At 52.1% G+C, this 15,090-nt stretch overlaps 1 protein-coding gene across 1 annotated transcript; it reads right to left on the bottom strand.

Annotated features, from left to right (window-relative positions):
• Positions 1 to 3: 3 nt before the first annotated feature.
• On the bottom strand, positions 4 to 7,549 carry RRP7A (ribosomal RNA processing 7 homolog A). The gene is made up of 7 exons (XM_082850429.1): positions 7,465 to 7,549; positions 5,692 to 5,834; positions 3,423 to 3,548; positions 2,575 to 2,692; positions 2,156 to 2,253; positions 1,636 to 1,834; positions 4 to 505 (listed from the first exon to the last, which is right to left on the bottom strand). The coding sequence occupies exons 1-7, from the start codon at positions 7,535 to 7,537 to the stop codon at positions 420 to 422; spliced, it is 843 nt and encodes a 280-aa protein (XP_082706555.1). The 5' UTR covers positions 7,538 to 7,549; the 3' UTR covers positions 4 to 419.
• Between the last annotated feature and the right edge of the window lie 7,541 nt (positions 7,550 to 15,090).

Here is a 15,090-nt window from a genome sequence, read left to right on the forward strand (position 1 = left end):
CCAGCTGGATGAAAAATAAAATGTTCTTGTATTCTTTCTGCGTTTGAGGCTGTCTCACTGCCCATGGGGCTTCTCCGTTAGGCGGAAGGGGAGAACACAGCAGACACTTAGCCCTGAGAGGAGAGTCCAGAGACAGGCTGGGGACAGAGCCCATGACAGGGAAGGAGCCACTTCCTGGGCCAGTGGCTTCCGGAGTCCAGGTCCTTGCGCCGGGCCCCAGGACTGCCGAAGCACAGGAGCCAAGGGGTGACACTGTCCTGTACCTCACATCACGTGGGCTCAGATCTCTGGGGCTGACGTGTGGTCCCTCAGCCTGGGCACGGCCGCTGAGATGAGTGTCGCAGGCCCTGCATCCTCGCTGGCCACGCGCTGCCACCCAGTCCCCACCCCTCTCCACGGGGCCCGCGGGGGGGTGAGGCTCAGTAGGGTCGGAACTTGCGCTGGGCCCGCATCAGCTCGATCCTCTGCTTGTCCTCCTGGAACTTCTTGCGCAGCTGCGCGAGATCTGGGGCAAGAGGGGTAAGACGAGACAGGGCCGGGATCAGACAGGCCGGGCGGAAGCTGCCCCCGCTGCCCCCCACTCACGAGGGCAGCAGCCCCTCCCTCAGTCCCCACTCCCCGCTGGGGGCGCTCCGCACGGCCGCCCCCCTCCCCCGTCGCCTCTGCGGTGGGAACCGGAACCAGACTGCAGCCCAGTTGGAGGGCAGAGGCTGAAGTGGAGCAGAAGGGACACCCGAGGTTTCAGGCGGAAAATTCACCAGGTCGAAGAGAAAGCAGAGAAAGACAAAAGGCACTTGCCCCCTTACCACCCCGCCTCCAACACGCCCCCCAAGGTGAAGGAAGAAGGTTCTGGGGCTGCTGGGAGACCCCCGGGACACCTCTCCCAGCCCCTCCTCACGGCAGCTATCAGGCCGGGGGCGCGCATCAGGAATAAGGGGCCTCCACCCCGAGACTGCCACAGAATTCACGCGGCAACTCCGGTCACCGGTCGGGACGCCGGGTGTGGGGTTTTGAGCCCAAGGGCGGGGAGGCTGGTGGAGGCCCGTCAGGCGGGGCCAGAGGAGCGCAGAGCGAAGGAGCGGTGGGCACGGTGTGGGCAGGAGCAGTGAGGCAGGTGAGGGCGCGGTGTGACCAGGCGGCAGGGTCAGGGCCTCCCCTGTGCAAGGCCAGGACCCTCTCCCGGGTCCACGGGGAAGCCGTCCTGCCAGCAGGAGACCAGGCGGCCCGGGCCGCGAGCTCGGCGTCATAGCCCCCGAGAGCAGCCACAGGTGGTCAGGGGCTCCCTCTGCGTGTGGCCACCCTCTGCGTGTGGCTCCTTGCCGGAGGCTGACAAGGGCCTGGAGGTGGGGCCTACATCCCAGGTGCCTGTGCAGCCTCAATACCCAGAGGCACCCGCAGCTGCCTCGGGAGCAACAGGGAGCCCACGACACGGGGACGCTGCCAGGCTGGGACCGTAACCCCAGAGCCTGTTAGGAAGTCTGCGCCCAAGAACGCCCTACCCGCCCGCAGGCCTGGCGCCTGCCGTCAGGAGCTCCGTGTCTGGCCAGGGCTGGTAGAGCGGCCACAAGACCGCGTCCACAGCCTGGGCGCCCAGGGCAGGGGGCCGAAGGACAGGGGCTTGGGGCGCGCCCTTACGCTCCATCTTGGTCTCGCGGTGCTGCCAGGCATAGAAGTTGAGCAGCTCCTTGCGTGCACGCTTCCGCTTCTCCCTCTCCAGCACCCGCAGGCTGGCCGCCTCCGTCCTCGGGAGCACCGGCCGCCGGCCGCGGCGGGTCACCTTCACCCAGCCCTCCTCGTCAGGGACCCCTTCCTCCTCCTTGGCCTTAGCCTCCTCCTGCAAAGAACGTGGCCCTGGGATGGGCAGGTGCCTGCGAGCCGCCCTGCAGCCCCAGGAGCACCTCACCTCCCCCTCTCCGCTCTCCCTCCCGTGCCCAGGACCGCCCTGGCGCCGCTCACACGCACCCAGCACCGTGTGAGCGGCTGAGTGTGGGGGAAGGGCGGGGGGCAGACATGCCAACGCTGCCTCCTCCTCCACCCTCGACCGTCCTTTCCCTAGAGACCATTCCGAGACTAGATGTTACCCAGCCAGGAGGCCCAGGGCTCAGCAGAGAGAGAGGAGCCTGGACTCCACCAGCTGCCCGTGTGGAAGCCCCACCTCAGCCATCTTCTCGTCGTACGTCTCCATGAACGTGTCCACCTCGACTCTCAGGGCCTCGGGGTCCGGCACGGAGTCTGCGTAGTCTCTGATCCACTCTGAGGGAGGAGGGAGCGAGAGAGAGACGGATTCCAGGCCTGCCCCTCGGGGCCCCGCCCAGGACCTTGCAGGCCAGGTGGGGTCTTCTTGCACAGGCCGCAGGGAGGGAGACTCGTGGGCCAGGGTTCGGGGCGTGAGGAAGAGCCTAGTGGTGGCAAGCTGGGCCCTCACCTATGCCCACCCCGAGTGCCAAGCTCAAGCCTCCCACACCTGCTCTGACGGCGAGGGGACACGGCAGACGCCAGCCCACAAAGCTCCCCTCCCCGACCCAGGGCCCAGGGCCCAGGAAGGAGGCGCCCGCTGGCACCCGAGGTACTGACTGTGAACGCCGCTCTTCACAGGGTGACTCTCTGTCGAGACCAGCAGAGGGCCCTTCAGGGCCAAGGCAGCTGACACCCCACGTGGCTTCTGGAACACCACATAGGCCACCTGGAACCCCTGGGAGGAGGAGAGATGTCAGTGCCGGGAGCCTTCCCATCCTCCCAGCCATCCCAGGCCTGGCCCAAGGGCTCCCCCCTGCCCTCAGCCTGACTTGTCGCGGGGCCGGGGGAGATGTGCTGGGCTGTTCCTGAACGTGAAGGTAACCAGGAGGTTGTTCTAATCCAGGGGAGGGGCGGCCACACTCCTAGTTATGCAACTTCTGCTAAAAATGACCCGATCCCACCTCTTCACCAGGGAGAGGTGAGACACTCAGGACTTTTGTTCCAGGTATGGGAGGGACTCAGGGAAGAGCGTGTCTCCCTGGGCCAAGAGTGGACAGACAGATGGGGCGCTCACTAGTTCAAACTCCACTAAACAGGAGGAGGTGTGGACTCAAGGCACACAGGGAAACGAGGCCCAGGCCACCAAGCCTAAGAAAGAATCGACCTCAATGCGGGACGCAGCGGGTGGCTCAGGGAGGCCCCTTGGGCAGTGAGCAGAGATGCCCCTGAGCTTTCACCCAGGACAATGGAAAGAGCCAGACAGGACACGGCAAATCTGGGAAAGGAGTGCAAGCTGTTTACCTGACAGCCCTCCTAGACCACACAGGCCAGGACTGGCCTGAGCACAGGGAACGCTTGCAAGTCCCACTGCCACCCCTGACACCACCTTCCCCTTACACACTGGGGACACTGCCCTGGCCCGACCCACACCATCATTCAAGCAGACCCCAGTAGTGGAGGCTCACAGGAACTGGCTTGGGGTGAAAGAACTTTGACTTTGGCTCCTTTGGGCTCTCAGCAAGATCCGGCTTCTCCTGTAACTCCACCGAATGGACGGGGCCGCAGGGGGACAGCAGGCGGGACAGGCACTCCTGCCGTGGCCGGAGAGAAGCACAGTATGAGCGGCTACGGGGCCTTTCTGGAGCCTCCCTCTGCCCTGGGCAGCACTGCCAGGGGACTGGGGCCCAGAAGGTCTCGGAGTCCAACCTGGGGGCCTGCACAGACGGCCTGGGCAAGCCACCACCTCCTCAACACAGAGGTCACAACCCCGGCCCCCCACGGCCCCAGACAGCAACCTTGTGAATTTTCATGTTCAAAGCTGTGGGTAAAAAGTCCACTGGCCGGGAACTCGGGAGGGAGGACACAGAGGTGAGACAAAATTCAGGTATAAGCCTTTTGGTTTTATGACAGGACCCTGCTAGAAGCACGTGCCCAGGATACGCTTGGTCTGCTCCTGAAAGGGATTTCTCCGTTTGAAAGTGAATGATCCAGGACTTCCCTGGTGGCGCAGTGGTTAAGAATCCGCCTGCCAATGCAGGGGACACGGGTTCGAGCCCTGGTTTGGGAAGATCCCACATGCTGCGGAGCAACTAAGCCCGTGCGCCACAACTACGGAGCCTGCGCTCTAGAGCCCACAAGCCACAACTACTGAAGCCCACGCGCCTAGAGCCCGTGCTCCGCAACAAGAGAAGCCACCGCAATGAAAAGTCCGCTCACCGCAACTAGAGAAAGCCTGCGCGCAGCAACAAAGACCCAACGCAGCCAAAAATAAATAAATAATAAAATAAATTTTAAAAAAAAAAGTGAATGACCCGTAAAGTAGGAGTGGGTTCTCAACTTTTTAAAAAAATTATTACAACAACAGGTGGGGACATTTTTACTTTTATTCTGAGTACTCTGATTTTATACGAAAACCAACTAAGTTTTACTACCTGAATCAGCCATTTAAAAAGAGTTAAATCTAGGAATTCCCTGGCTGTCTAGTGATTAGGGCTCCATGCGTCCACTGCAGGGGGCACGGGTTCAATCCCTGGTTGGGGAACTAAGATCCCACATGTCGCGAGGCACAGCCGGAAAAAAAAAAAAAAAAGAGTTATATCTACTCCGTTGGAATCAGGATGCTGGTTATCCTTGGTGGGGGGAGGGGCATGACGGGACTTCTGGGGGTGCGGGTGATGTTCTGTTTCTCCACCTGGGTACTGATGACACAGGTTTACTCAGTTTGTGAAATGCAGTGAGTGCTACACTTGGGTCCAGGCCCTTCTCCATACATACACTAGTCTTCAGGAAAGGTTAAAAATGACACCCTCTCCTCTCACTGTTACTTTTTCTCTTTAACTGTAGAGGAATCGTTTAGAAATTAGTATTTCTTTTCTGTAAAAAAAATATCGAAAATCCAGCAATTCCCTTAATTTCTCTTCTGTAAAATAATGAAATACTAAATTTAACAGCTTTTGTGAAAAAAAATTAACAGACATGTCTGCATAGTAGACTCAGAGGTAATTTTATTTTCTTCTACTTTTCCTATTTTTTACTATGGACATGTATCAGATTTTTATTTTTTTTAACATTTATTTATCTATTTGGTTGTGCTGGGTCTTAGCTGCGGCACGAGGGATCTTCGTTGTGGCATGCAGACTCTTAGTTGCGGCATGCGGGATCTAGTTCCCCAACCAGAGATCAAACCTGGGCCCCCTGCACTGGGAGCACGGAGTCTTAACCACTGGACCACCAGGGAAGTCCCGTCCCTCAATTTTTTAAAAAAAAGACAATGATTATGTTGTCAGATGTCACATAAGTAGTTGGCACAACTTTCACAATACTCAAGAAAAACGTTTGAGAACATGTGTCTCTGTCTTCGTATGGAATTATGGTAGACAGAGACAGTTATGCATCGATCGCTTTAAGCAACAGAACATTTCAGCTGTATTATTAACAGTACCTGCAATGGACATGTATCAATTTTATAATCAGGGGAAAAAAATACATAACTCAAACAATTCTGGGTAACATACAAAAAGCTCTGGGTTCCCTAGAGAATTATATTTTTTACAACACACCTTTAAAAGGCCAATCTCCTGTCACAAGAGAGGCAGCCTTACAGATACCACCCCTCAGGGCTTCAGTTAGCTGTTTCCACTGCGCCACTAAGGACTTGGCGGGGGGCCCGTAGGAGCCCAGCTCTGCCTGGAGCCCCCGCCCCAGGCTCAGGTTCCCTCCCAGACACCAGTTTACCTCTGTGCAGTATGGGGGCACATTGAGGACAAAAAGGGTCCGTTTCTGAGGCCAGGAAGACTTGGTGCCTTCTCGAACTTTGTGCTCTCTCACATAGAGGTAATGAGAAGACTGCTGCTTTTCAGAGAATTTGATGGGAATGGCTGGAAGGAAAATGGGGGCGGGGAAGGACAGCATGGAAGTCAGGTTCAGGCTGTCCGTTTCCAGTCCTGTGAGTCTGTCTGTCCATCCATCCTTCACTGAGCCCTTCCCCTAGGCAAGGCCTGTGCAGGGTTACTATGCAGGCTGGGAGGGTGAACAGATAATCTGCCCAGAAAGGACTCCCAAGCTTGCGGGAGACAGAATGTGAACAGGATGCGAAAGGAGAGAAGTTCCAACTCAGCTGCTCTTGGGGTAAACAGCCAAGTCCCTACCGTGGCCGCCTCTGCAGCCTCTTCTCACCCCACCCTCCCCCCTCCACACCACATGCTGGCCCCTCCGGCCTCCTCTCTGTTCCTCCAATAAGCCAGGGCCTCACACACGCTCTCCCCTTCCTGAAACATCAACCCTCGTCCTTCCACCCATCCTTCAGGTTTTCACTTCACTTCCTCAGGAGACCCTTACACGCCAGGTTAGATCCACCTGCTCTGCGCCTTCTTACCTTCTCTCACGGTCTCTATGTCTCTATTTGTGTGATTTTTTTTGGCCACACCATGGCATGCGGTATCTTAGTTCTGCGACCAGGGATCGAACCCGTGCCCCCTGCAGTGGAAGCACGGAGTCCTAACCACTGGACCGCCAGGGGAGTCCCTTGTGCGACGATCAGGCCGATAGCTGGCATTCCCATAAACTTTAACCCTCATCAAGCTAAGGACTGTTCTGCTTTTCTCACCACCTTGTTCAGAACACAGTGAGGATACAGTTGCAACCCCTGCGCTCAGGAAGCTCACATGGTGAAGGGAGAAAAGGACAAGAAGTAAGCATGTAACAAGGTCGATCAAATAGGAAGGAAACACACACAGAGTGAAGTAGTGCAGGGTGATGGGTGGCAGAAGCCTGAGGACAGGCCATGGATCGGGACCAGCTCTTCGAGGAAGAAACATTAAAGCTTAGACCAGAATGACAGGAAGCCGTGTAACAGCGCAGAGCTGTCTGAGGAAGAAGACCCAGTAAGTTACAAAAACGCTGAGGGTGTAAAGAGCTTGTTGCCGCAGAGGAATAGAAAGACAGCGCTGTAGGTTAGCAGGAGCCAGGCTATGCGGGGCCACGCAGGTCAATGGTGGGCAGTGTGGATTTTGTTTCAGGTGCTAACTTTCGCCTCTGGAGGGAGTTCAGTGGGTATGGGCGTGTGAGGCAAGCTCTGATTTAAATCTGACTTTAGAAAGAACATTCTGGCTCCTGGGTGGAAAACGGAAGGCAGGAGAACCAGCGCGGAGGGCACAGGCCAGGTGAGCGCTGAGGGGGCTGGACTAGGAACTGCAAAGGGGAGCTGGTAAGCGGACGGGCGCACCTCAGGGGGAGAGTGTAGCCGGACGCGGGTTCGCCCTGGGAGAGTGTAGACAGAGGTGGCTTCACTCAAGGGAAGCGTTAACCAAACTAGGCTCGTCCCGGGCGAGTGGAGCCAGATGGGAACAGGGCGCCGCGCGGGTCTTGAGGGGCCCCGGGCCTCACAACCTTCCGGGCCTCATGTCCAACTGTGTGGCTGCTCCTGGGGGCCCAGAGCCACTGCCGACCCCGAGCCTCCTGCCGACGAAGCCTGGCCGTCCCCCGGCCCCGCGTCCCGCAGCCCCTCACCTGAGTAACCCGGCAGGCTCAGAATCCCCTTCTCAGACTCCCGCGCCGCACGCTTCCTCCCGCGCGCCACCATCTTGCCAACCGGAAGCCGCGGCGGCCGCTGGGAGTTGTAGTTCGGCTCAGGGAGCCGTTTCCGTGACGACGGCCGCGCCTGGGGGCCCCGCCCCTCGGTTCCAGGCCCGCCTATCCCGGCCTCTACTCCCCGACCCCCCCGCCCACTCCCTCCCGCCGTCCTCCCAGGGCGCCACCTTCATTTGCTCGGATTAAAGTCTGCCCGTGAATGTGGGGGTAAATTCCATAGAGCTGGGCCGCTCACGGGTGCGACCTCTACTTTCCGTTCATTCATTAATCCATTCCACAAATAGCAGTGAATACTCCTGGCACTGTCCTCAGCGCTAGAGATACAGGGGTGAAATAAAATAGAGCCTTGCCAGAGTTTATTTTCTAACGAGGGAAAGAAACTATGACCACAGGGACTTCTCTGGTGGTTCAGTGAGTAAAACTCTGCGCCCCCAATGCAGCAGGCCCAGGTTCAATCCCTGGTCGGGGAACTAGATCCCGCATGCATGTCACAACTAATGATCCCGCATGCCGTAATGAAGACCCGGCGCACCCAAAAATAAACAAATAATTTGAAAAATTATAATAATAAGAAACCAGTAAACATCTAAGAAGCAACATATAAAGCACACGCATCAGTGCAAAGTGCGGGGAGTGTGGTGAGAGAAGGTGTTGTCATTTTAAATAAGACGAAGCCCTCATTGAAGTGACATTTGAACAAAATACTGAAGGAGGTGGGGGAGCAGGGTGTTCAGATGAAGAGATTCTGGGCAGAGGGAACTGGCGAGGGGCCCTGAGGCTGGAGCCTACCTGGTGTGGTAGAGAAGTAGCAGAGAGCACAGTGAGCCAGAGGAAGAATCGGTCAGGGGGCAGGGGGCTTGGTGGGTCAGGTAGGATCGGGTAGGCCACTGGAAAGCACTTTAACTGTTACTCTAAGTGTGATGGGGGCCACTGTGGGATTTTGAGCAGAGAGGAGTCACTGTATTACAGTTAGACTGTGGAGGGCAAGGGCAGCAGCGGGGTTGTTTAGGCCACCATCGCAATAATCTGGGGGAAAGATGATGGCTTGGTCACCAAGGAAGTAGTAGTGGAGGTGGTGAGAAGTAGTTGGATTCTGGGTATGTTCTGAATAATTCCAATGGGATTTGATGACCGATCGGGTATGCAGTGTGAGAAAAAAGAGAGATCCAGGACTACTGCCAGGTTTCAGTGTCTGAGCAACTAGAAGAATGGTGTTGTCATTTACTGAGATGGGAAGACTGTAGGAGAGGTGGGCTTGGAGCAGGAAAGGGTGGGCAGATCTGGACTTTGCTGTGGACCACGTTGAGATGCCCATTAGACATCCCAGGGGAGAGGTCAGGTGGGCAGAGAGATATGAAACTGAAGATCACAGAAGAGGTCTGACTTGGGAAATACATGTGGGAGCTAGTGATGTATAGATGTTATTGAAAGCTATGAGAGAGGGTGTCATCACCCAGGGAGTGAATGTAGACAGAGGATAGAAGTCCAAGGACTCTATTTATCTGATGACCAAAGGCCCACTCAGACCATGTACCCAACTCCCCTTGAAATTTCCAGTATTCCCCTTGTCCCAGTGTACAGTTACTTCTTGGAAGTGGCTGTGGGTCCCTTTGGGGAAGGCCTGGTGGAACTGCTACTACAAATGTTTGCTCTGGCATTATAGCATTCTTCTCAAGGGAACCCAGCCTTCCTTTCAATCAGTGACCTCTGGGTCTGAGGACTGACTTGGGCCTGGAAACTGGATGAGGGGTTGAGATTTTTTCCATTAGCAGCTGGCGTTAGCCTCCTGTTTACTTGTTTTCCCTCTTTCTTTGATGATAAAAGTCAAGAAATATCATGGTTGCCATAGTTCCTGGGAATACCATGGTCTGCGAGCCATCAGCACAGAACCCTGCAGGCCCACGCTCCCTGGCCGCCGCTTGGCCTTGCTCCCGTTCTGGTAGTTACATCAACCCCAGCCTCTGCTCTCTGGAATCCTGTCATCCCCACTGACCTCTGGGAGCCCAGCTCCAAGGTACTGTCCACCCCTGTGGCCTCAGAGGCAGCCCCCCGAGCCCCCTGTGGCATCAGTGATCCTCACTCGTGCATCCCTTGTGCTTGAGTGAAGGCAGCTCCTGTGGGCCCTCTGAGCATGCAGCCAACTGGGTTCTCTGGTCTTACGTCCACCTCTGAGCCTTTTGGTCCCTTCCCAATACCCTGCCAAGATCGTCCTGTTACCTCCCTCTTATTTAGTGGGGCCACCATTTCTTCCACACTTCAAGGAGCCATCTCAGTGGCATATCAGGACTGGCTCCAGGGCTCTTGCCAGATCACATCCTGAGCCTCGGGGGAGTGGCTCCATGTCTGTAAACTCTCCCTCACCCAACCTAATATTCTGCTCTCTTCCCACCGGAGCCCTCAAGACCCACCTTGGCCATGGTCTTGTTCTGCTGGCACATCTCGGCCAGTTTCTGCAGCCAGTGTGGGGAATCATCTCAATTCTCTCATGGCAGGGGCAGGACTTCCCCAGTTGGGCTGTGGGGAGACTCGATCATAATTATTGGTCCAGAAGCAAAGAGGGAATTTAGGGGAGCAGATCTTGAGGAGGGAAAGCATTGCTTCAAGGCTTCTACCTTAGGGGGTGTATTAGTCAGGGCTCTCCAGAGAACAAGAACCAGGAGGATATAGAGATAGATAGATAGATAGATAGATAGATAGATAGATAGATAGATAGATAGATAGATAGATGGAAAGAAGAGACTTATTATAAAAATTGGCTCATGTGATTATGGAGGCCAAGAAGCTCCATGATCGGCTGTCTGCAAGCTGGTGGTTTGGTTAAGTCTGTGTGTGGAGGTCTGAGAACCAGAAGCGCGGATGTCTGAGGGCAGAAGATGATGGATGTCCCAGCTCAAGCAAAGGGAGCCAATTTACCCTTCCTTTGCCTTTTTGTTCTGTTTGGACCCCCAACAGACTAGGTGATGCCCACCCACACTGGTGAGGGCCATGTCTTATCAAGGCTACCAGTTCAAATGCTGATCTATACTGGGCACACCCTCACAGACACACCCAGAAAGAATTTGTTTACCAGTTATCTGGGCTCCCTTATCCCTGTCAAGCTGACAAACGGAACTAACAATCACAGGGAGCTCCCTGCTGGCCTAGTGGTTGGGATTCTGGGCTTTCATTGCTGGGGTCCAGGTTTGGTCCCAGGTCAGGGAACTGAGGTCCCGCAAGCCTCATGGGAAAAAAAAAAGAATTAACCATCACAGGGGGGACTTTGTGTGGTCTCCAGGTAAGAGGCTGCTATTCTTAAGCAAGAGGGAATGGGCCACTTCTACTGGCTCAGGGGGTTAATGGGAATCTGGGGTTCAAGATCCTTAAGCCCATCTACCAGATGTCCCCCTGCTAGGTTTCAGTGTCCCACTCCTTCCCTTCTGTGACCACGACTGGAGCACAGGCTTTAGCAGAGTCATCTTTTTGGCCTGCTTCAGAACTCCACTCTTCTCAGGCAGGTTCTGGGCCTTCACCAGTACAGGCTGCAGTAGACAAGAGTCTTTAAACACTGATATTGAAACCTCCTGGCTTTCACACTGGACCATGGATTGATAAATGTCTGTCCTGAGCCTGTTATTTTCTCCCTCAGCACATCATTGCCACTTAATAATAATCAAGTTCACTTTCCATATAAATTACCATTGCCCCATGTATCTCAAATGTTAGAGACATTGCCTAAGCTAGTGTACCCCCTTCCCCAATGTGCCCCATCCCAGGGCAGAAGAGATGAGTCTTAGTAATTATGAGATTCAGCATGCCAAGTGTTATCACAAGTTTCAGCTAGCTATTGCTGCATAACAAATTTCCCCACAACTTAACTGCTCAAAACAATAGCTGTTTTATTACCTCTCATGATTTTGTGGGTTAGGAATTTGGGCCAGGTGATTCCTTTGCTCCATATGGCATTGACTGAGGTCATTCAGTTTGCATATGGTCTGGTCTGAAGGGGCCAAGTCAGGTTCACACATATGTGGCATCTTAGTAGGGATGGCTGGAAGGCTGGGCTCACGTGGGACTGTCAGCTAGAGCACCTACCCATGGCTTTCCCAATATATGGTCTCAGTAGTGAGTCTTCATACGTGGTGGCTCAAGGCCACCAGAGGGTGTTCCGGGGGTAGGAAGTGGGGAAGTGGCCAACCTTTCAAAGTCTGGGGCCAGAAGCTGGCTGACTCATGTCTGGTCAAAACAGTTACAGAGCCTACTCAGATTCAGGAGGGGCACAGACCCCACCTCTTGAAGGGAAGAGTGTCAAATAATTTGCAGCTATCTTTAATCCACCATAATACCTACTCCAGTTACTGTCACCAACTGGATCTTTGTTGCCATCTAGCTGTTGAGCCTTCCAATTCCAGAATCTAATTTGAGTATCTATTTCTTAGACTCCCTTCTGGTACCAATTGTTCTAGAGTGGGTTCTCCCAGAAGCAGACCTTGGGACAAGGATTCAGGCGCAAGTAGTTTATTTGGTAGGTGATCCCAGGAGACACCACTAGGGAATTTAGCGCATGGCTGTAAGTTCCAACACTCCACCTTGAGTAGACTGATAGCTTTGTCTCCTCTTCCCTCTTTAGCCTTTGAAATCCAGTATTTAAGTCCTTGTATCAACAAATACCTGTAGGGTAGCTATAGCTTCACTGCTAACTTAACATTCCAATATCTAGATTCTTCATTTTTGTGCCTGGAGATATTCCTTATTTTCACAGGTGTACAGCACTGAAAGGAAGGTTGTTATATGAAGAGTTTCTAGGTGTTTTGTAAGGAGAGGGTTTTCCATATAACTTAGTTCTGCTTATTGCTGGAAGCAAAGGTCCTATTTTTTCAGCTTCATATGATCTCTGGGAGATTTTTTCTAAAGATGGCTGCCAACAATTCCTCCCACCCCCGTAAATACCTGCCACTCCTTTCATCAAGAGCTGGAGGCTATGTCCCCACTTGAATCTGGCCAGTCTTGTGACTTGCTTTGACCAACAGATTGTGACAGAAGTCATATACTGGGGTTTTCAAGCCCAGGATTTAAGTTTATAGCCTCCAACCTCCTGGGATCTAGCCATATAAAGAAACTTGACCTAGACTTCTGAGAGAGAGAGACCACATGGAGAGAGGGAGGCTGCCAGCTGAGTCGTGTGAATTAAGTTGTATCAGTTGTTCTAGCTCCAGCTGTACTGATGGAATGAAGCTGTAGGAGTGAACCCCACTAACACCATGTGGCGGAGAGACGAGTCATCCCTGCTAAGCCCTGCCCAAGTAGCAGAATACTGAGAACATAAATTATTCTTGCTGTTTTAAGTCACTACGTTTTTCATAACAGCTTTATTGAGATATAATTCACATACCATAAAACTCGCTGTTTCAAAGTATGTAATTCGGTGGGTTTTAGTATATTCACTAGGTTGTGCCACCATCACTGCTATCTAATTCTAGAACATTTTGAGAATCCTAAAAAGAAACCCCATATCCATTACCAGCCACCCAGTCTTCTCCTTCTGCCTTTAGCCCCTGGTAACCACTAGTCGCTGTGGACTTGTTTATTCTGGACATTTCATATATATGGAAACGTACAATATGTGGTCTTTTGTGACTGGCTTCCTTTGCTTAGCATAATTTTTTCAAGGTTCATCCATGTTGCAGCATGTATCAGTACTTCATTCCTTTATTTAAAATTGTGGTAAAATAAACATAAAACTTACCATTTTAATCACTTTTAAGTGTACAATGTAGTGGCATTTGGTACATTCACATTGTCATGCAACTGTCCCCATTATCCACCTCCAGAACTTTCTCACTCTCCCAAATCTAACGTCTGTACCCGCTTTCCCCTTTTCCCAGCCCCTGTTAACCACTATTCTACTTTCTGTTTCTATGAGTTTGACTACATTAGGTACTTCATATAAGGTCCTCTTGCATCTTATTTCACTTGCCATGTTTTCAAGGTTAATTAATGTTGTAGCATGTATCAGAAGTTCCTGTCTTTTTAAGGCTGAATAATATTTCATTGTATGTATATACCACATTTTCTTTATCCATTCATCTGTCAATGGACATATGGGTGTTCCTACTTTTGGCTGTTATGAATAATGTTGCTATGAATATTCATGTATAAGTTTTGTGCAGACATGTTTTAATTTCTGTTGGGTATATATCTAGGAGTGGAATTTCTTGGTTATATGGTAACTCTATGTTTAACTTTTTGAGGAACAGCCAGACTGTTTTCCAAGGTGACTGTCCCATTTTAAAATCCCACCAGCAATGTATGAGGTTTCCAAGTTCTCCACATCCTTACCATGACCTGTTATTATCTATCTTTGATTAGAAGTATCTTACTGGAAGGTACTGTACTGAAGTGGTATCTTACTGGAGTTTGATTTAATTTCCCTAACGACTAATGAGTTTGAACATCTTTTCATGTGCTTGTTGGCCATTTGTGTATTTTCTTTTTTTCTTTTGAGAAATGTCTATTCAAATCCTTTGCTCATTTTGGGAGGTTATTTGTCCTTTTATTTTTATTTTTTAAACTATATATTTATTTATTTGGCTGTGCTGGGTCTTGGCTGCAGCACGCGGGATATAGTTCCCTGACCAGGGATCAAACCTGGGCCCCCTGCATTGGGAGCACAGAGTCTTAACCACTGGACCACCAGGGAAATCCCAGTCCCCTTATTGCTGAGCTTCCGTTATTCATCTTTTCTGAATACAATTCCCTCATTAGATATATGATTTGCAAACATCTTCTCCTATCTCCTGAGTTGTCTTTTCACTTTGTCAAAGGTGTCCTTTAAAGCACAGATTTTTAAATTTTGATGAAATTTATTTTTTGTGGATATCCAGTTGTCTGCACCATTGTTGAAAAGACTATCTTTTTCCTCACTGAATTGTCTTGGCACCCTTGTCAAAAATTGATTGACCAGGGGAATTCCCTGGTGGTCCAGTGGTTAGGACTCCACACTTCCACTACATGAGGCACGGGTTCGACCCCTGGTCGGGGAACTAAAATCCTGCAAGCCACCGGACGCAGCCAAAAAAAAAAAAAATTAATTTACTGCATATGTGAGGCTTACTTTTGGACTCTCCACTGCATTCCATTGACCTATATGTCTATTCTTATACTAGTACCATACTATTTTTTTTTTTAATTTTCTCTTGGGCTTCCCTGGTGGCTCAGTGGTTAAGAATCCGCCTGCCAATGGAGGGGACACGGGTTCGAGCCCTGGTCCGGGAAGATCCCACATGCCACGGAGCAGCTAAGCCCGTGCGTCACAACTACTGAGCCTGCACTCTAGAGCCCGTGAGCCACAACTACTGAGCCCGCGTGCCTAAAGCCTGTGCTCTGCAACAAGAGAAGCCACCTCAGTGAGAAGCCCATGCACCGCAACGAAGACCCAACACAGCCAAAAATAAATAAATAAATAAATAAAAATTTTTTAAAAAAAGAATTTTCTTCCGTTTTCAAGACTTTCTATACTTTAATAGTTGGGGTTTTTTTTGGGGCCACGCCACACGGCACGTGGGATCT

Source organism: Leucopleurus acutus (genome assembly GCF_964270905.1).
Source record: "Leucopleurus acutus genome assembly, chromosome: 11".
Lineage (NCBI taxonomy): Eukaryota > Metazoa > Chordata > Mammalia > Artiodactyla > Delphinidae > Leucopleurus > Leucopleurus acutus.